The 22,195-nt window shown below is 42.8% G+C and overlaps 1 protein-coding gene across 5 annotated transcripts in view; it reads left to right on the top strand.

Moving 5' to 3' along the window:
- KLHL29 (kelch like family member 29) overlaps positions 1 to 22,195 on the top strand; it is a 395,224-nt gene that overhangs the window by 359,678 nt on the left and 13,351 nt on the right. For 4 of the 5 annotated variants that reach the window (XM_027690064.1, XM_027690065.1, XM_027690063.1 and 1 more), the window contains 3 exons: positions 2,222 to 2,402; positions 12,555 to 12,748; positions 21,501 to 21,645. In XM_027690064.1, the coding sequence (XP_027545865.1) occupies positions 2,222 to 2,402; positions 12,555 to 12,748; positions 21,501 to 21,645 (520 nt within the window). The remainder of the gene's footprint in view (positions 1 to 2,221; positions 2,403 to 12,554; positions 12,749 to 21,500; positions 21,646 to 22,195) is intronic. The other variant, XM_027690066.1, reaches the window with a different exon arrangement.

Raw genomic sequence — 22,195 nt, 5'->3', positions numbered from 1 at the left:
TCTCCTCCCTTGACCTGCTGGCCACACTGCTTTTGATGCAGCCCAGGATAGAGTTGGCTTTTTGGGCTGCAAGTGCATGCTGCCAGGTCATTTCCAAGTTTTTGTCCGCCAGTATCTCCCATTCCTCCTCTACAGGGCTTCTCTCAGTCCATTCATCCCCCAGAATTACTGGGCTGGTAGAAAAGTTACAGCACAGACATGATGGAATTTTACCCAGCTGCTCCTGAGGGGGAAAAAAAAAAAAAGAGGAGTGGGAAGGAGGTTGGGAGAGAGGGATTTCCCTGCTTTTATCATTCTCCGTGTCTCTGTGGCATTAATGTTCTCTCAAAGCAGTCAACAACAATATTTTGCAGTTGCAATGTGAAGAAAATAGGTCTGACAACCATCAAGCATGCAAAGAGCTTTCACTGCCATAGAAACACGATTTATAATACTGGCTGTAGTTGAATCTAAATGGTCGGTTATGGAATTCGAGACAGACAGACTGAACTGCTGAATATGTGACCTACACTTAAAGTATTTGCTTACAGGAGCATTCATGTTTTGTACTTGTTGAAACCTCTCCTTTGACAGTAGTCACTAGCCCTGTAATCTTCTTACTTTTGGTGAAACTGAGACCACACTCCTTAAAAAGCTTTAATTCCCGAAGTAGCTGTCGACACCGCGCCTGGAGCATCACAGTGTCTGTTTTTTTGCAGTCTGTTGGTACCTCTGTTTGGCTGGAGGGGGAAAAGCAATTCCCACCAGACAATGCAAGGATACTGTGATGGCAGCTGAGTGGAGGTTGGATGATAAAAAGAGGAGGCTGGGCAGGGAAGTGCGGATGTGTGTGATCCGAGGATGTAGTTGGGAGCACAGATGCACCTGGCATCTGTACCAGTAAGGGGTTGCAGCTGTTGCCTTTCCCTTGCCGAGTTTCCTCACTGCATTTTCTGCATTAAATTGCTGCCTGTGGTGTTAAATTCCATTAATACTGCATAGGGACCCTAAGAATTGATTGGAAATTATTTCTTGATGCTTTTTTTCCCCATGCTTGTTTGCCCATGCTTGAGAGCAGCTGGAGCGAAAGCTTTCTGTGGAGGCTTTTGTGAGATGTTAACTTTTAGTTATTCTTAGCTGAGGTACTTTCCAATATGTACAGCCACTTCAGGCTGTGCCATACCTTCTAACAAAAGCTTGGAATCCTAATTTCAAAGCTTATTTCAGTTCTTTCCCTTGAATCTGGATGAGTGACCGAATTGTATTCAGTGGCTCCAATAAGGAGAGCTGAAAGTCCCACATGGCTGGAAATGTAGCTGAGTGTCAGTTGATATTTTGCTTTGCTCAAACTTAGAAGACATAGGAAAAAAGGCAGGGGAACCAACAGAATTGGGAATGGACTGCTGCAAGCTCCAAGTACTGGACCCTGCACTGCATAGCATAGGTTTGGAGAGCAAAATACCAAGAAAGAAGCCTGGTTTTCTCATTAAACCATGGAACTGAGTCTAATTCATTTTCCTGCCCCGACCACTCACTCCTAGTGTGGTCTCAAATCATTTCACCTCTTTGGGCTTCAAAAAGGGATAGTAAGACACCCACTAAGTGGCTGCCTTGGAAGCTTCAGTCAGAAGTTAAAAAGTGAACAGTATAAATATTTCACAAGATCATCTTGAACTGTTTTACAGGAGTGGTACAGCTGGTTCTTTCTTTTATCAGCAAATGAAAATAAATAAGAAATTTGTCCCTGAAAATTAGAAATTAGGCCTGCAGTGCAAGCACTAACTTTATTCTGCCCATATATGTGCTGCTTCAATCCATCACTGTATTAAGCATTTTAGATTTCAGGCTGGCCTATGTCTCGCAAGCCAAGATAGACTCAGCCTCCTGACACCTTCTCGCAAGTGTTGCAGTAATTTAATAGACTGGAAGTTATTTATGAACACTGAGAAGGGTCTATCCCCTTATGTATATGTCCCTTGTAGTCTGACATCTTGATTTCTTCATGTCATCTTATTAAAAAAAAAAAAAAAAACAGCCTTTGGGGCGCATGAATAAATGACACAGATATGCATCATCGGAACAGATGCTCGGCATTGAGGGTGATTTATTTTAATTAGTCAAATGTCATTTGAAGAGTTTTTTACTTTGTAACTGGCTTTGATTGCTGTGTGCAAAGCTGCTGCCGTTCCAGGATCTCACGTAATTCTCCCCTTCTCTCTCCCTCTCCCGCCGGTGGTGCCAGGCGGCATGGAGTCGGGTGTCACGCTCGCTGATGTCTGGTGTTACATGTCCCTGCTCGATAACTGGAACCTCGTGTCCCGCATGACAGTCCCAAGGTGTCGACATAACAGTCTGGTGTACGATGGGAAAATTTATACCATTGGAGGGGTCGGTGTGGCAGGCAACGTTGACCATGTGGAAAGGTAAAAAAAGAAATAACAAAAAGACCGAAAAAAAAAAAAAGATGCTGTTTGCTGGAGCTTTTCCTTCATGCTAAAGGACCATTTTCTTTTTAAAGGACACATCAAATGGACTGTGTGTGTTAAAATAAGCTTTTATAACAGCTAAGAAAGGAGGAAACTGGGCAGGATTAGATTTCTTTTAAATGCTTCAGTCGAAAGCATTGTTTCAAAACCAAAGACAAAAAGTTGCCAGCTTGTCAGTTCACTCAGGGGAGTGAAGAGAGGAATTAAGCTTCTTTGGACATTTTTCCAGGTTATACAGTGAACTAATAAGCTTCCTTTGAATTTAGTACTGGTGAAAGTCTTTACAGACCACAAAAATACAGGTTTTTTTCTTCTAAACCCAAAAAAGCAACAGCAGAGTAAGTTTCTTGTATGTCTTTTTCTGGTGAAGCACCTCAGCCTTGACCTGGCTGGAAGATCCTCCCTTTGGTGGTCTTGGCCTGGGGCTTTAACCTGCCAAGTTTGAAGTAAAAAAACCAATAAATGGAAACAGTTTTGAATTCCTGGCTGAATGGATATGGGAGAGAATGGAAATTTCTCTTATCAAGAAGACTCCAGATACAAAAAATTTCTTTTTTCACATGGAACTTAAAAAAAAAGAGGAAGGAAGAAAAGCACAATGAAAACATATCACTTATTTCATGTCAACCATAACATTCAGTAGAGCCACAGATTTTACACATATATCAATGTTTTCTTTAAAAAATAGAATTCACTTTGCAATGCAGGATATAAGAATATTCCATTCCAAAAAGGTTGATACAGTCCTAGCCTTACCCAAACACTTATTGCATTGTAACACATTTTTGTGAAATCATTTCCCTTAGTGAAAGTGGCAACCAAAAATAAGTGGGTTTTCTTTTTGTCAGTTTTAAGTGCTGAATTTGAATATTTCTTCAGCAATATTTTGAAGCAGGCATTTCCTAGTAAAACTTGCCTTAGCAGGCAAGATAAATAGGGATAGGTCATTAAGAAACATTGGGAGGGAGAAAAAACAGCACATTTTTCAAAAGACTAGGATTAAAGATGCTTTAAATCCGCAACATATACATTCCATTTATTCAGCAGGTGTGTATTTTTTCTTTTAAGTAGATACCTTAAGTACTGAATACCAAAACCCCATATTAAAAGTTTATTAATATTTCAAAGTGAAAAACACAGGAAATTAGGAAATGCCAAAAATAAGCTTCCTTCAGCAGATCTACTTTTTGGTACTTTAACTCTGTGATGACTTTTTTTCCCATAAAGATTTTCTGCCTAGTTCAGTGCATGGGACAGACCAGCTGTCTGTATGCAGGGTGCTAAGTGCTTACCACTGACATACAGCCTTACTTTTGTGTTCCTCTGTCTTCACAAATTTGGCACTGTTTTGCCCAGGAGATGAGTCTGTGACAAAACAGCCCCTGGAAAGGACATGTGCTGTGGGACAAGGTCTGCAGATGGCCTCCCCTCCCAGCCATGCATGGGCTGAAGAACTGATGTTGGTGGTGATGCTCTCAGCAAATCAGGGAAATGCAGACAGCAAAGAAAGAATGACAAATCATAGCAGTGAATGCAAAATGTGAACACTGCTTCTCTCCTTAACACCGAGCTTAAGGCAGGCACTGCCCACAGGACTTGCTTTGGAGCGAGTCTCATCCTTTTCTGCAGATTTTTTTCTGATATGTGAAGGTATTTGTCCTGCAATGGAAATCAGTAAATTTTTAACTAGCAGAAATTTTTTTGTGAGCATGGAAAGGAGAGAGCCCAGGAAAGAAATGCAGCCTTTCATCCCATCTCTCAATAAAGATGAACATCGAAATAATGCTGTTGAGGATAGATGCCTTCACAGATGTCATTGATTAAATTATCTCTTTTCATTTTTTCCCAGGGCCTGATTTCTGTCTCTGCTCTGATTTTCATGGTCTCTCTTTATCAAAGGATACAAAATGTTGGTCAGTTGAATGAATCCCAAATCAAGCAAAGTCCCCTCCCCGCCTTCCTTCTCATCTCAGTCACCCAAGCCCTTGCCACAGACGACATTGCAGCCTGCAAAGTCACGCTCAGGCCCTCAGTCCCCTGCTTGGCTCAGTGAGAGCAGCTGTGCTGCTTTTCCATTGTAACAAGCCCACCAAGAGACCTGTATGTGGGAAAGGAGCAGATTTCCTCCCTATCATTTCAGCGCACGCTGTCTCAGCCACAATAAGGATGTCTTGTCATGGGGATTTGCTAAACCCGTGGTTATAATTAATCTGCTATTGTCTATAGAGTGACTTGTGAGACAGAGCCATGGAAAAAATGCAACATGGCCTCCTTTGGGCTATGCCGGGAAATGAGAGAGGTTTTGGGATGTTTCCTTTTTTATTCTTTGTATTAAAAATGACAGTAGGGGGTGACAGAAGTGAAGCATGGCATGGCTGAAGCTGTGTGTTTTGGAAAGGGTGTTTCAGGGTCTGCTGTTAAAAATGCAGGTGAGGAAAAGCTGACCCTCCTAGATGTGCTGAGCAAAGTCAGGCCTTTTCACACAAAAGCATTTCCCATTTGGACAAGGCAGCATTCAGGAATTTAATTACTGTACCTATTTTTGTAAGCAATGAGACTTTCTGAATTTGGGTTGCAACTTTGCAAAAAATACACTAAAATACAAACTGAAATCACTTTAATTGGTGAGTTGTCTGCTGTCTTATGTGCAGTGAATGCCCACTTCTTGACTCTGCTTTTCTCCCCCCCTCATCCTCAGGAGCTACAAGAAACCAGCCTACTCCTACTGTATTTCTGTGTGGATTGCACATTCCTCTTCAAATACTGTGTTGCTTTGGATGGGATACTGCAGAACCATTTCTCAGTAGGGGGAAAACCTCTCTGTCATTCTAGCAGGTCTTATAAAGGCACTATGTTAAAATAATAAGGTGACACGATCATATGCACCATGTCAGGTGATGCCAAAAAAGACATTTACCTCTAAAGTAACATTGTTCCCCTCAGTGTGGAATTGCAGAGTCACATCCTCTTGGGTTTTGGTTAGTTTTTCATCCCAAAGGAGGCATCTGAGATTATAGCCCTGTTATCCACTCAGAAGGAGGTACCTGACACACAATGCAGTCCTGGGCTGTGCCACCAGTGTGAAGGGCAAAGCACTGAACAACCTCCCTCACTGGACCACCTGCGACCTCCCCTGATGCACATGCAGCTTATCTTTCCCAACCACATTTTGCTCTCTGCTTGCTCAGTGAGCCCAAGCATGACCATACCCAGCTTTGGCCAGGTTTTGACGTGTATTTGCTGGCATGGTGAAGGGCATATCTCTGGTCCAAAGTGACCTACCCTTGCCTCACCAGTTAGCAGACCCAGAAGTAAGACCCAGAGCATGAAGTCTACAGGGTATCTCACCACAGTGGGTCTTTGAAGACATAGAAAATAACATTTCTGCCCATTTTCCTTCTTGTTCTCCACCTGGAATTCTTGTAATATTTGATCCTAAATGGTTAAAATCTTACAAAGATATTTTCACAGTATTTTGGTTTTTAAAACCAAAGACCACCAGACTCCTAATGATTTATGGCATCAGCTCCTGTGCTTCTCTCTCCATGCTTTTGGTTGTGTCAGAGATGCTGAAGGGTGCAGCCTTATCCAGAAATTCTGCTGCCACTTAAAACAGTGGATGTTTTCATCAAATTCAACAGGGCTGAGATCCTTTACCCTTTATCTGCCATTTGTCTGTAAGGAGGCAGCAAAAATTCTGTCTCGATGGATAATATTATGGGACTATCAGTCACAAACAGATGAATAGGAGTCATTCGTTACTCATCTTAAAACAATATGCATGTGCCAGAGGGGCTGAGTTATAAGTCCATTTTTGTGGCTGTACACGGGTGTATGTTCAGGGAAAGTTATGTTTTTGGAATGAGTGTTTAGGGAAATAACAGCACGGCTGCAGTTCTCCATCAATCCCCTCTGGCAAGGTTCTATGTGACAGGGAACAAGTCATTAGGTGTTAGGCGAGAGGGTATTAGACTTCCTGTCTTCTTCTGAGATATGAGTTGAGTTGGGACCTGGCGAAATGAAGTGGATCTGCGAACTAGGTCTTTAGATAATGGATGGGCCCTGTAATATATGCAATTTGAGAGCCGAGAGGACTGCGTACGCTGACAAGACAATATATGTGACTAAAAGTGTGGAAATGTGGGTGCTTTGTGGTTATTATATGTTTGAAGGACAGAAGAAGATGAATCCCCTTGACCTGACATCACTTTTACAATAGGGTTGTCTAAAATTGGGAGATTACTTTTGTTGGCAGTGCATACTTTGAAGGCAGTCTAAAAAATTCAGTGTAAAGAATGAGCTTTATACAATTTAGAAAACTGCTTCATAATCTACCGTTTTACTGAGACATGTTAATGTGGCAATTAGGGCTTCTCCCCCCAAAAAGATGGCAGGATCAATAGCCCTGCTGAAGTGCATCGAGAATGCACCCATGCACTCAGCATGGACAACAGACAGGAGGAGCTGGAAGCTGCTGTGCAACTGGAAAACTACTGCCATCATGGAGACATGGTGGGATGACTTGTGCAACTGGAGGGCTGCAGTGGGTGACTCTAAAGTCTTCAGAAGGGAGAGGCGACAAAGGAGAGGCAGTGAGGTAGCCCTGTATGTTATGGAGTGTTTTGACTGTCTCCAGGTAACTGGAGGTTCGCAGATGTGACACCCATATATAAGAGGGGTCAGAAGGAGGATCTGGGGAGCTACAGGCCTGTCAGCCTGACCTCAGTGCCAGGGAAGGTAATGGAGCAGATCATCCTGAGTGCCATCACACTGCACATGCAGGACAACTGGAGGATCAGGCCCAGACAGCACAGGTTTAGGAAAGACAGGTCCTGCTTGAACAACCTGATCTCCTTCAGTGACAAGGTGACTTAGTGGATTAGGGAAAGTCTGTGAATGTTGTTTACCTGGACCTTAGTGAAGCCTTTGACACCATTTCCCCCAGCATTCTCCTGGAGAAACTGACTGCTCATGGCTTGGATGGGTGCACTGCTGGGTGTCTAAAAACTGGCTGGATGGCTGGGTGCAGAGAGGGGTGGTGAATGGAGTCACATCCAGCCGGCAGCCGGTCCCTGGTGGGGCTCCCCAGGACTCAGTATTGGGGCCAGTCCTGTTTAACATCTTTATCAGTCATCTGATAAATGGGGGTCGAGTGCACCCTGAGTAAGTTTGCAGATGACACCAAGTTGGACAGGAGTGTTCATCTACTTGAGAAGGCTCTGCAGAGGGATCTGGAAAGGCTGGATTGATGGGCCAAGGCCAATTGTATGAGGTTCAACAAGGCAAAGTGCCAGGTCCTGCACTTGAGTCAAAACAACCCCCTGAAGTGCTATAGGCTTCGGGTTGAGTCACTGGAAAGCTGCTTGGTGGAAAAGGACGTGGGGGTGTATTTGGTTTCCCAGTTCGAATGAAGGAGGGTAGGAGTGAGGAAGATCAGTTCTGTCATCGTAGAGCATAAACAGACAGCAGTGAAAGCGGGTGAAGAATGGCATCTGTGGAACCCGAGGTCCCAATAGTCAAATTCATCCAGAAAAAAAGGAAAATTATTTTAGTAATTTGAACCTTTCTCCAGTATTCCTGTAGATGTGGTCCTCGACCGCACCCAGCCCCATCATATGTAAAGGGTATAACACCTCCTTCCCAAAAACATATTAGGACAATCAGAAAAATTTGTTCACCAAAAGGCTTGTCAAGCACTGGAACAGGCTGCCCATGGAAGTGGTGAAGTCACCGTCCGTGGAGGTATTTAAAAGGCATGTAGATGTGCCACTGAGGCACATGGTTTAGTGGTGGGCTTGGCAGTGCTGGGTTAATGGTTGAGCTCACTGATTTTAAAGGTCTTCTCCAACCCAAACAATTCTATGATTCTACGATGCCTTAAGAAAATTAAATATATTGCCTTGTCCAAGGATAGTTTCTTAAGCCCCTCAGAATAGTCAGAAGAAAAGAAAAAAAGGCAAAAAATAGTAATCCAGTACTATGATTTTAAACATGTGAATCATCTGAAGAGCTGTTCAGGATGACACTGTCCAGCTTTAGTTTGAATAGCAGCTTTCCTGCAAATGTAATTAAATAATGCTAAGGGTTTCTTACAGACTGACGGAAATGGTCAGTCTGTAATTGACTGACCATGATGTAAGGATTTTATAATGTGAATAAATGAAGATACTCATATGGCTATTTAACTTAGAAGGAGAGAAATTAAGAGACTGAGGAGAAAAAAAAATTACTGTTTTCAGGTACTGAAGAGATCATAAGTCAAAAAGGCAGCTTGAAATGAAGGGTTTTCTGCTGTTAATACTTAGGTGGTAGGGAAAGAGCAAGGAAAGAGGCATTGGAGGAAATGAATGAAGGAAGGGGAAGATCAAGCCCACAGATGAAATCCTAAGAGTGCAGAGTTGTGGAAACCAGCAAGGTTATTTCTGCCTGTGCTTTCTTCAAGCCTGAGCTGTGTTTTCTGCTGGGTTCAGATCATTTGCCATATCATGGGTATTTAAGTAATATACATACATACACATATATATATAGATAATATATAAATGAGAAGATGGTGACTGCTGGGTCAGCTGAGGTCACTGTGCTCAGTGCAGATGAAGTGACAGGTAGGGACACACATGTCCTGCACACGTGGAAAGCCTGGTGTCCAGAGCATAGCAGGGCCATGGACTGTTGGGTTGCAGGGGCTGCACTGGGGGCAAAGGAAGGCGTGCAAGGGCATGTGTGTTAAACCACATGTGAGTCCATAGCATGCAGGGACAGCAAGCCAGCAGTCAGTCATGTGAAAGGAGATGCCCTTGAAGTTTCAAGTTCAGCATATTGGCTGGGCTTGGTGGGCCCACAGCCAAGGACAAGCATGGACACAACGGGACTGGAGGGAGCATTGGAGGAGAGGGAAGAAAAACCTTTGCTTGGCTTGAAGCCAACTCACATTATGTCTCCATCTACAGCTTCAAACAGGGGATTCAGATGCAAAGCTTGACTAATGGAAAGAGATCAAAGTGATTATTCTTTAAATCAGTTCCCTCCCCGCTGGCCCCTGAGTAGGGCCCTGTGACAGGCAGCTGAGGAGCCCCAGGAGCACCAGTGGCCGTGGTGTGATGGCAGTGCCAGAGATGACACAACAGATGGAAAAGCTCTGGGGCAGAGAGGTAAAGCAGGTGTCAGTATTTTCTGTCCTGGAAGGTTACAAAGGTTCACCTTCATTCATTTTTAAACCAATTTAGTTAATCTGGTGCAAATCCTTGTGTGAACACATTAAGAGCTGACTTGAGATAGACCAAAATGATGGAAACCTGCCTTGCAGAGACTTAAGGAGCTTAGACTACTTAGTTTATCCTACAGAAGGTGAAGAGTTGACTTTATTATTTTCTGCACGTCCACATGTGAAAGAGAAAGATTTGATAGCAGACAGCTTTATAATCCAACAGGGAAAAAAAAATCAAACTTACTTTCTGGTGGGTGGGAGCTGAAGCAAAATAGACTAGAAATCAGGTCTACAGTTTTGCAAGGAGGGAATGAAGTGGAGGAATAAATTCCCAGGGGATGGAAAGACTTGATGGACAGCTATCAGGAAGCCTTTAAGGCATCAATTTCTCTTTTTCAGCCTCAGGGGTAAGGTAGGCACACACTTAAGAGAGTTGCTTTACTGAGCAGCCCATGTAAAACCCACATTAGGTGCCCGTGTTAGGTGGACAAGGACTTGCTTCCACCTGCTTTATGGTTCACTGATTTTTTAAACCAAAGGACCCTCGAGTGTTTTTTTAAGCTGCCCCACATGCACCTATATCCAGTGGAATTGCAGCCTTTGGCTTTCAGGAGATGAAGTGAAACTGGTTATTTTTGGCTTCCCAGTGGCAGATGAAGGATAGTAGGAGAAAGAAAGATCAGTTCTGTCATCATAGAGCCTAAATGGAGAGCAGTGGAAGTGGGTGAAAAACAGGGTCTGCAGGACTTGAGGTCCCAATAGGGAAATTCATCCAGAAAAGAAGATGATTGGTTTTGTAATTTGAACTTTTTTCTAGTATTCCTATGGATGTGGTCCTCAACCACACCCAGCATCTAGCATATGTGAAGGATACAACCCCTTCTCCCTAAAGGATATTAAGACAAACAGAAGGTTGCGGGCAGGAACATACTTGTCTTGGGAGCTGAGGTCTGACAGGTACTTCTGCCAGTGACAGGGGAGGCAGTTGGTTGCTCACTACCCTATCTCAGACCACTTTGACAGGCCACAAATGTTCCTGGTGCTAAGTCAGAGTGTCTGGTGTGAGATGAAACATATCAGGTGACAGGTAGAATTTATATCTTAGAGGAGAAACAAGGGAAGGAACGTTAGGTCAGTTCTCAGCTCTGTTGTTCTTCCCATTTTCTACTGATTATAACCAATTTCTTAAACCCACTTTTAATAAAACATCAAGAATTAAATTACCAATTACTGCAATAGGTGAGTTACCAAAGTGTATCCCAAAAGCAGCGTATGAAACTGTTTTTGTTTTGTGAGATTTTTGCATATGTGTTCAGGTGGATGTGAGTGCTGCTCTGAGTGCTGTGGGCAAGTGCAGGAGATGCAGCAGCATAAGCTGCCTTACTTGGAGGAGCTGCTTTTTCAGTCAAAATGCATCTGCAGACTCAGGTTTGGTACAGGAATCAGCCCAGGAAAGGTGTGTCACCTTCAGTGCTCCCAGCACTGTGTTGTTTAATATTGTTATATTTCTCCCCTTTGATCACTTGTTGTAGATGAATTTAATTTCTCTGTAACTAATTTAGAGCATCGTACAAGGCAGTTCTCCATGCTCATTATAAGGGACTTTCCTAATATTTTTTTAGCTAAAGTTTGCCTCTCTCTTGCTTTTGCTTCAGTTTTATGAGTGTGTTAATTACTTTCAGTTATATTACTTGAAAACTCATTAGTGCATTTTCATTAAGCACATTATTTTCTGCTGTTTCTGCCATTTATATTGTTTCTGCCTTTTATTTTCCCCAGATTTGGGCAGTGAGAATTTGAGGGACATGTGACAGAGGGAGAATTCCCCTGTGGCTAAATAATTTTTTGCCGATGGGTTTGTGGCCGTGGATTTGTTTCGGGTTTGCATATTGCATATCACTGCTATTAAGAGCAAAAGCCCTGAATGGATGATGAGGGCTTCTGTTCTGGCAGTCAACAATTCTGAAAATCGCTAGGCAGGAAGCTCCTATTTGACTGCATGTGTCATTACATGGAAATATAAAAACCTAAAAATTGCATTATTCTCCACTGTCTCCAAGACTCATTTTAGAGCAGCTATTTGGATCCCTGCCACATTATCTTCTAAAAAAAAAGGGACGCCTGTAGTTGTGATATTGTCTAAAATGAATCTTCATCCATGGATTGTTAACTGTGCATCCCTTATGGTCAATGGCTTAATTAAATCAGATACTGATGACCTTAAAACTAATTTAGTACTTTCATGTGTACTCTTTTCTGTTTGTTTCATGTCAAATATGAATGCAATGGTGAAATCTTATTCCAGCATTAACGTTTGCAGCATCCTGCAATGAAGCACAGTAGCTTGGTTTGCACAATGAAAATTAAATGGAAGCAACTTATTCTGGCACAAAATGTGCATTGCTGGTCAGTTAACTAGAGTAAAAAGAGCCATCATGTTGCATTATGTTATAGGTGAGATGTGTTCCACAAGCTGAACAACTGAAGTATATTAACAGTTGCCTGCCCATAGATGCTATTGGATATTGCTGCACTGATTTGCAAGAATAGTCTCATTGTATACTCATTAAAAGAAATTAATCAGTGGAAGACATCTCAACAAAGATGTCCAGAGTTTCTGCACCTTGGACTATAATGAGATTTGAGAGGCATATACAGAAAACAGAACCAGCTTTCTCTGGGCTTCTATCAATGTTTCAAAAGCTTAGAAAAAGCATTAATTAAACTGTTTACCAAGTGGCTGAATTTGTAGAGTGTTAAAAGATACATTTCTACCTCTGCTTTTCTTCTGCTTGTCAAGCTGCCTTTCTGCATCCCAGCCTGCTGTTTCTGCCTGTCTGTCCTGCCCAGTCAGCTCAGCTCACTCCAGTTGCTGTCCTTCCCAGGTATGACACGATAACCAACCAGTGGGAGACCATCGCTCCTCTGCCCAAGGCCGTCCACTCAGCCGCCGCCACCGTCTGTGGTGGGAAGATCTACGTCTTTGGAGGGGTGAACGAAGCCGGGCGAGCTGCGGGGGTCCTGCAGTCCTACATCCCTCAGACTAACTCCTGGAGCTTTATAGAGTCTCCAATGATTGGTAAGGAGTGCATGGTGTCAGAGTAAACAGGAGTCTGCACTGCACAGGTATTTCAGTGCCTTTGCAGAAAGCAAATGAGTGGGGGGGGAGGGGGAGATAAGTTTATAAGATATTGGCAGAAATGTATGAATAGGATACTAGAGGCGCCTATCTGGATCTCTACTGAAGGCAGTTGTGACTCACTAATACAGCCTGTTTCCAGCTAGAAGTGAGGAGTTTAAAGCAGAGGAGAAGGGAAATCAGTTATTAGATAGGAACAATTGGTAATTTTAGATCCAAAAAATCTCCGAGTTCAGTGGAACTTCATCCTGGCATCATGTGTTGCTCCGTGTGGTTTCACAACACTGCTCAAGTAACGGATTATCACTCATGGATTTGTTAAAATGCTGCCTGTTCTGTAGGAAGTGATGGTCATTCTGAGCTGGGACTTATCAGTGGCATCCACAGGCATATGTGCTTCAGAGGCTGAACTCTTCAAGACGTAGTTTATTGAAACTATGTTTATCAGTTTACGATGCCCTTGAACCCACCAAACATTTTACTGAATAAGGAGCAAGACGAGAAACCACATTTTCCAATGTAGCAGCCAACATCAGAGGTGTCAACTTCCTTCCAAAATTAGGACAGCGCTCAGAAGTTTGCAACTTAATTGTTTTATGTGGCAATTTGCACCCTGAGTGTTTAGGCTGCCTTTGGAAATGAGGTTTAGTGTTCAGCCTGGCAAGGACATTGCTGCAGGGTAAAGCTGTCCTGGGCTGCTCTGCTCTGGGCTGGGGGCAGCCTTTGGTCTGGCAGCACCCGAGTGACCACAGACACAGCACTCATATGGTCATTGCAGAGAAGCTGCTTTTGAAGTGGTTTGCTTTCACATCCTAGATCATAGAATAATAGAATGGTTTGAGACCTTTAAAGGTCATCTAATCCAAGCCTCCCTGCAATAAGCAGGGACATCTTCCAGTAGATCAGGTTGCTCAGAGCCCCATCCAATCTGACCTTGAATGTTTCTGGGGATGGGGCATCTACTGCCTCTCTGGGCAATCTGTTCCAGTGTTTCACCATTTTAAACCTCTTGGTTGCATTGAAACTGTGCCATGAGGTGCTTCATTTTTTTAAAATCATATTCTCGTTATTGAGCCATAGAGCAATACGAGTAGCAGATAAGAAATTATAGAAGCACAGTTATGAGGTATTCAAGTAAGACCTAAGCATATTCAGAAAACTAGAATAAACTGCTCTTTTTATTGTAGCTTGTTAAAATGATTACGACTCTTTTCTTGGGGTTTCCTACTAGATCTAGTGTACTAGAAGCTGGTACACTGTGGCTGTAGCCTCCTCTGCACAGCCAGGCTGCTTCCCAACTCCCTCTCTGCTGTTGGTGTGCAGCCTAACATAACATGACATGCATATGATGCAGCATGAAGCGCCCAGCGGGAGGGCGTTAACCGGCAAAAGTCATGTTTATGTAATACAGCAGCACAAACAACCCTATTGCCTGGCTTTTTCCATCACATGGCTACAGCTGCTGCTGTTCATTTAATCCACTGACTGACAGTATGAGGTTTTCCCGGACTCACAGCACATTGCAAAAATGAATGCATTATGCAAAGATGTATTCCTTTTCCTTGCCATAATAGTACAAGTGCCACAGGAGCTAAGAAATCATTCCCTGGGCTCGTTATACTGTCTAGCAAGCGTCAACATCATGCGTGCTTGGAAAAAAATCATCTAAACCATCCAGAGTTGGGTCCGTCAGCCATGGTTCTAATGGATGTGCACTGTTATTTCCTAACAAAAATACATGAAAGACACCGGAAAAGTTAAAAGATGGTATTTATGTTTTCTTGGTGTAAGCAAAGTTCATTAGTTAAGCTGAAGGCATAAAATATATGATAAAATGTGGAGTTCTTTGTTGGGTAATGCATAACATCAATTTACTTGCAAATAAAATAAAATAACACAGAGTCTGAAAAATGGCACCCCCACGGAGAATGTCTGGGAAAGTGAACTGATGTGATGCCTGATCTTCACAAAAAGGCAGTGGAATGTTGGAAATATATTTTCATTTCTCCAGCTCTACAAAAGCTATAGTGTCACCTGTATTTGTAAAGTGTCCCCCAGGAACTGGATGCAACACCAAGTACAGCAGAGTCTAAAACAAAGAGGGAGTAGAAGGAGCCTTGCAGTGCTTTTTTGCAAAATGGAGCTGGGATGAATCCTGCTATGATCTCTGCCAGGGTGCCTCTGACAGCCTCAGAGCCTTTTTGTGATGATTTGTCAATTCTTAAGCTGTCCCTCTGAGCTAAGTGAACTGAGATGTTTGATGGTGAGTTGTTATAAGGTCACCCCACAGATCAGTGAAACCTGTTTGACCTCAAATAGGACAACAGTTTGTTTAAAAATGCCTCAAGCATGCTCAGATATGCAACAGTAGCTGCAGGTATTGAAAGCAGCCAATGTCTCTGGAGATTTTTAGACCAGTAGTACCTGTCTCAGTTCACTGTGGTACTTTATGATAGTGAGTCAGACGCAGTATAGCACACATTTGAACCCAACAGGTCCATCTCTTTCAAACCATCATGATCCAGACTAACCCAAGGCAACACTGGCATCAATCATGGCAAGGGGGAGGCTCATATTTGTCTAATCTGAATGGAGGTGAAGCCAGCTGGATACTGACATCCTACCTGTGCAGGAAAGATACCAGCTGGGGGCTGATAGCAAGTCCACACATTCAGCCCTTGCTCTCTTCTCCCTGGATTTCTTCTAGGAATATGCAGTGAATTCACTCCCAGTTTCCATTTATTCTTTATCCTTCCCCTGTCAGGAGGTGTTGGGATGTGGATACCTGCATGCAGTAGGTGTGACAGCAGGCTCACCAACACGCTGCACATGGATGCTGTGGGAGCCTCTGGGCAGGTGTTGATTACACACATCCATATTTGGAGAGGAGAAGGTGTTTCTCAGTGCCCCATCCTTTGCCCCACCTCAGTTCTCTTCACCTTTGGAGTTGACAGATGTCCCTGCAGCAGTGCAGCCCACAGCTTGATGTTACTGGGATAAGGGAACCTCACAGGGCTTTCAAATTGCGTATTTTCAGTAAACCACCTTGCACATCACCTTGTGTTTTTAGCTGTAGGAACCAAAGTCCTACAAGAGTAAATGAACCCAGTCTATGTACTCACAGCACCTGCCTTTCCATTTCTGGCCAAGCTGTCCTATATAGCTGTGCTAAAAGTGTATTTCATGCCAAGCTTCCTGAGGTTTGTCTTATTTAACAAGATGGCCACAGACATGCTGAAGTCAGAGATTGTAAGTAAGCCTAATTACCTTGTCACTGCCTTTTAGTTCACTTTGTGCCTTCATGCCAGGGCACTAAAATACACCTTTTTTGATACCCTGAACAGTCAGTGTGGAATTACAAGTTTTTATTAATGTTTCTGGCTTCTAAGAAAACCAGTGTTTAATCATCACCACTATTAAATTTGTGAGAACTAGAGAATGGAGCTCTAAGTTCTGTGAGCATTTCTGGTTTCTAATCCAAGTATCTAGTTCCTCACCATACTGTTTACTCCTGCAGTGGTTTGTCTGACCAAAGTGGGACAATCACAGAGCTAAGAATGCAACATGTCTGGAAAACTGCATTAGCAGCATTTTTTTACTGCACTGCCCACTGGCTTATTTTAGTTAAAAAGCATAATAATCCCTATTAATTTATTTTTTGACTTTACAAGAAAAATCAGAAATATGTCTTGGCCCTCTCTCAAGGCCAGTAATTTGGTACTTGTTGGAGGGTTTGGTTGGCTCTCACCTGCAAGTCCCAAAGCAATAAGTGTTTCATCTTATCCTTCAGTGTATTTTTCTTCCCATGACTAGTTCTTAAATTTTTTTCCCACTAGTAAGCTTGAGTTTTACTTTCCTTTGTCTCACCTAGTTCTCCTCTGTATATCCTCCTTTCAGAATGATTTTTTCCACTCCTCAATGTGTTCCCCTCGCGTTCTCTGCCCTCTACCCAGCCAAATCAGTCTTTTTGTGTTTGCCCTTTATCAGATGTCCTCCTTTTCACTCCTACCTCCATGGCTGTGCTTTATCCAACTCTCTTCAGCAATGTTATGCCCATAAATTTGATGCTAAAACTGCTCTGCAGTGGCAGGTGGAGCCTCCTGTTTTGGCACAGGCCATCCCCTCCACACATACACAAAATGTGGGGTTTGCAAGTGAGGACACTTGACTTTGGGGTCTCCAAGGAGGGTTTGCTCAAGGGTCAGTGGGGAAACCATAGGGCTGGGTGGCTGGTTGTGTAGTTGGGAGACCAGCTCCCAGGAGAGCTTAGAGCCAGAAGGGCTGACACCCGAGACTCCGCTGTTCATGGCAGTGTCTGCACTTGGGCCTCATGAGCTATGTTAAGGATCAGACCACAGTCTCCCAGCTGCTCTGGGATGTTATCCTATCCGTGACTGTGCCATTCTTGAGCTTGTCTGCATAGCATTCAAGAAGGGGAAGAGGCACTTACTATTAAAAGCAGGCTTAGTTTGCGTTAACTAGCCTCCTTTCTCTAATCTGCTTCATCAAGTGCATCAATCCCCCACTGGCCACCCACGCCTGCCAGGAGACAGTTTGGTTGGAGTTACGCCTGGGCTGGTGGTGTGCCCACATTTCTTCCTCCCTATAAAAATGTTTAACTACCTTGGTTATAATAACTTTTTTCCATATGAGGTGCTGCTGCCATTCATTGTAATACCACTTCAGTCTCTGACCGAGCTCATTACTGGAAGGCAACATAAGATCTTTAAGTAATCATGGAAGGAAAAGTAGAACTGTGCTACTCGACCACAGAGAGATTCAAGAGCCATGGAAGATATGCCAGACAGCACTCTGTCCTTCCCAAGTGAGGAGCATGGTGGCAGGTTAAATTATCAACCCCATGTGAAGTTATCACCCCCCTGGTTAAATTATCAACCCCCCCTGGCTCAAGGGTTGTCATGGAGTGCACACTCCTTCCCGCAATGAGCTGTCACAGAATAGAAATACAAGCATATTTTCCTGTAGCAACAACAAAAGAGAGTGATGTTAAAACATTACCCACTTGGGTAGATTACCTTTTACCTATTTCATTTACATTTATTCTGCCTTTTAATCTCAGGTGTGTTTGCTGCCCGGGACAAATCCTATTTCAGATTTTCCAGCCTGAAATTAATTAGTATATCCAACAACCCCCTTGACCTTTGGAGAGGAAAGGAGGCTGCTTCTCTGTTTCCATGCTTCCTCTCCCCTCTCTTCCTTCCTTCCAGCAGTCTTTTGAAATAACCAGTGGCCCCACTGTATCCCACAGAAGCCTCTGACCCGTAGAAGCTCATGCTCATGCCCAGAAGCGTTTACTAAAAAGCCCAAACACAACATGCTTTTGCAAAATTAGTCTCCCCAGCCACCTGCCTTGCTCTATGACCGTGTTAAGGACTTAAAGCAGCAAGAGAAATTGGAGTCTCCTGAGAGTTTGCGTGAGGGTACCGAGCCCTTGAAAAGACAACAACATGGGAAGAGTGTGGGTAGCACCTGGGATGAAGTAAGGGTAAAGATTGAAGGTGGTCATCGACACCTAAGTATCAGGAATGATGGCTGGAGGTTTCCAAAATCCCTGTATCTGTGAACAATTTCCATCTCCATGGTAACAAAACAAAAATAAAACCTACTGTTTCCTCTCTACATGTCTCTGGAGAGGTGTCCCTTGTGGCTTTCCTGCCATATCTTCACCAGGATCAGGAGACTGTTTGCTGTGAACTTCTCCTTTCCTGAAAGAAACAGCAGAGATTTCTCTGTTCCTCTATCTTAGACTTACCTGATACCAATTTATGAAATTGTAGCTAAAGACGAATGAAGTAAAAAGACAACAGATAGAAGATGTATTGAAAAATTGATGAGAATCAAACACGATTGCCTCTTGAAAAAAGGAAGAAAAAGAATATCAGGCTGTCTGCCTATTTGAAAAGAAAAAAAAAGTCACTATAAAAATAACCAAGGGGTTTCCCTCTCGTTCTTTAACAAAAAGGAATGTGAAGTCAGTGATTCAGTCCCCTGAGAAGTCGCTGTTTCTGCCTTGAGGGAGCCCCACATAATTTCCCTGTGAGATTTGGGAGCTGAGTTCTTTTTTTTTTTTTTTTTTAATGTGAGAGTTTCATTCTCCTGCAAAACAGTGCTAGTCAGAGAAAAAAATCAAGAAGATGTGATAATTAAGTATGGAAAATTTCTGATGAGTTTCTTAAGTGGAAAAAATGTCACATATGCAAGTCTGATTTGGAAAGGGACAGGAGCTGGGTTGTTAGGACAGATAAGTCCTTCTGATGAATTATAGTGGCTTAGTGGCAACGGCAAAGAAACTGAATACTCCTTGTTCTATTTTCTGGATGAATTAGTTTCTTCCCATCTGTTCCCAAGGATCAGTGACATTTTCCTAATACAGCCGTGGTTTTTTGACATATGCCTGTAGATACTCAGCATAATAGGAGCTCAACTTTAACCCGTAACATGTTTTGTCTGTTTTCATGCCAAGTGCTGCACCTCTGTACATCCCCCTGGGCACACAGCAATATGGGGTAGGATGAACTGAGCCAGACCACCCCATGGCCATGCTGGGACAGAAGCAGACACCACAAAACCAATCTTTTCATTCTAGTTTTACCAGTTCAAACCTCAGTTAAGGAGATTACCTCTCTTCTGGAGATGTTCATCAGCTTTTCCTTAACTCCTGTCAAATTAAATCTCTGTTAAATATTTAATGGAATAAGGTAGTTTTACAAGATCCTCAGGGTTACACCACATCATGCAAGAGGTTTAAGCCCATTTTTTTCTTTGTTCATAAAAGGACACAGTCAGGGTGTTACAGATTTGGGAGGAATATATAAACCCCTTCAATGTTTTGTAGAGGCTGTTATCAGAGATGTAAGAGCATAGTAAAGATGATATCACAGCTCCTCTCCAGCCACCCCCAGCTCCCTGCACTCAGGCAGGAGGTTGCAGGGGCTGAAGCCAGCAAGACTGTGTCCAGGGTGATTCTCTGTTGGAGATGTAAGAGGACCAACCTTTTCTAAGCATATAAAAATGCAGATTCTGAAGAGGCTTTAACTTATAGTCACACATGGAAGAATTTTATGCGTCTTCTGAGCTGAAGGGCTTAGGCTCTTGCTTCTCAGTGAACTGGTTGTGGGGCTTATTTTAACCCAAAGCAATGTATTTTCCTGCCTTTTGTTCCCAGACACTGCTGATTTGTTTCACAGAAATGTTGATTAAAAAAAACTGCATCGCATCAAGACAGACACCATCATGAGAAATTTCAGCCCAACTGGCTCATATTTAATAATGTGCATATGGCGTGCTAGCAGAGTAAGGGACAGGCCAACTAATTAGATTAGAATTATTTTATTCAATAATTTATGATTAGTTTTACTAATATTTCTAATAATGCCACAGCTAACACAAGAATTTTAAAGCATCCTTAGACAATCTGATTGAAGTTGACTCAGGATAAGAGACTTGCTTAATTTCAAACTCCAGCCTCACACATCATCATGGCTAGGCTTCGCGAACGAAGATTTGGGAAGGGCTCTACCCATTTTTCATGCAAGCGCGTTGGTGGCTAAAAAGGCCAATACGAGAAAGGCAAGTCCGGTTGCAAAAGACACAGCAGAAAGACTCCTTAGATGGTATATTCTGCAAGGTTCGATTCTTTCTGCGTTGTCTTTTCTCCTCAAGAGTGATCCTGCGTGCCTTCTCAAAAGCATCAGCAGCGTTATAAATGGTCTGTCTCCAGGCCTCCCGATTAGAGGCCAGAGTGGACCAGTTATGGTGATCAATATGCCCGAGGCTGAGTTGTTGCTTCAGGGAGTCCTTGTATCTTTTCTTTGGAGCTCCTCTCTTGCGGCAGCCAGTGGCAAGTTCACCATAGAGCAGGATCTTAGGGAGGCGGTGGTCCTTCATCCTAGAGATGTGCCCTGCCCAACGCAGTTGCGTTCTCAGGAGCATGGCCTCAATACTTGTGATTGCTGCCTGTTCGAGAACAGATGTATTGGTCACATAGTCTGACCAATGGATGTTAAGGATTGTAGCCTCACACAGTTTGTTGCTAAAATGCAGGACTGCTTGGAGATACACACATGTCTGAAAATAAAAGTGCAAGTGAATTTATGAGACAGATAAAGGCAAAAAAAAAAAAAAAAAAAAAAAAAAAAAAAAAAAAAAAAAAAAAAAAGAAATCAGGTCTTAGAAAATTTTCTGGATCATGTAACATTCCCACAAGCAAAAGCAGAAAATAAAAGAGAATCAGCTATTGGATATTGGATATTATTAAGGGGGTCTCTGTGCTGTGGATTTCTTCTGTACTTAGCTGCTGCACAGGCATGGGAAGCATCTGAGTTAAAATTTGCAGCAATTCAAAATTCTGAAACAATTTGACATCTTAATTTCATATGTAACAGAGGAGCTTTCATGGTGACTCCATTAGGCTTTAGGAGAGGATAATTGTGCTTTACCAGTTTAGAGGGAGGCACATACTGGGGAATGAAGGAGTGATGAACTTTAAAAGTGTCTCTGAGAACTTGGAGAGAGGAGAACAAAACTAGGAAAGGTTTCCTCATTTTTCTTTCCCTAGCTTTGGAGGTTTAGAGAAACGTGACTTATCTATAAATGACGGGAATGTATAAATAAAAAAACGGTCTCCAAACCTGAGCCTAAAACTGATCTCAGTGTTGCTTTCCATTGACAGATAACAAATATGCTCCTGCAGTCACTCTCAATGGGTTCATCTTTATTCTTGGAGGAGCTTATGCACGAGCAACCACCATCTATGACCCAGAGAAAGGCAATATTAAAGCAGGTCCCAACATGAACCACTCCAGGCAGTTCTGCAGGTGAGAAAAACCATTAAAATGGAATTACTGGTACCTTAACATTTTCTGCTCATAGATAAGCTAATAAAAGTGAAGGGGAGAGGGGAAGGGAGGTGTGAACCATTTGGGCTTTTTCCTCATCTCTTTTTTGCACGTGTTCAGGGACACAGCATTTCCCAAAGTGTACATCCAGGACCCTACTATGGTTCATGTTTCTCCTCACGTTCAGGCACAATGGATCACGGGAAGGGATGTGTGTTGGGCTCCTCCAGTGACTACAGGAACGCTGTCTTCCTCAGTTTGCCATGTGTAACTGGAGGATGATAAATATCCGCTGTAGAGGAGACCACCATAATGTAGAACATGTTTTTGCTAACTAGCTATAAGGTCCTTAAAAAAAGTATTGAGTAAGCATCACACACTGATATTAATTATTATTATTTATTAGGTGCTTTTGATTGTTTTTCGGGCTCATTTCCCCGATCCCGGTCACAAGCTGAACAAATTTCCCTAATTGGCTGACAAAAATAAAATTTGGCACCCATTGCAGGTACTGGCAGAACTTAAAGAC

This window comes from Neopelma chrysocephalum, unplaced genomic scaffold (assembly GCF_003984885.1).
Source record: "Neopelma chrysocephalum unplaced genomic scaffold, ASM398488v2 Primary Assembly neopelma1_80, whole genome shotgun sequence".
Classification (NCBI taxonomy): Eukaryota; Metazoa; Chordata; class Aves; order Passeriformes; family Pipridae; genus Neopelma; species Neopelma chrysocephalum.
This window is presented reverse-complemented; position numbering and strand designations above follow the sequence as displayed.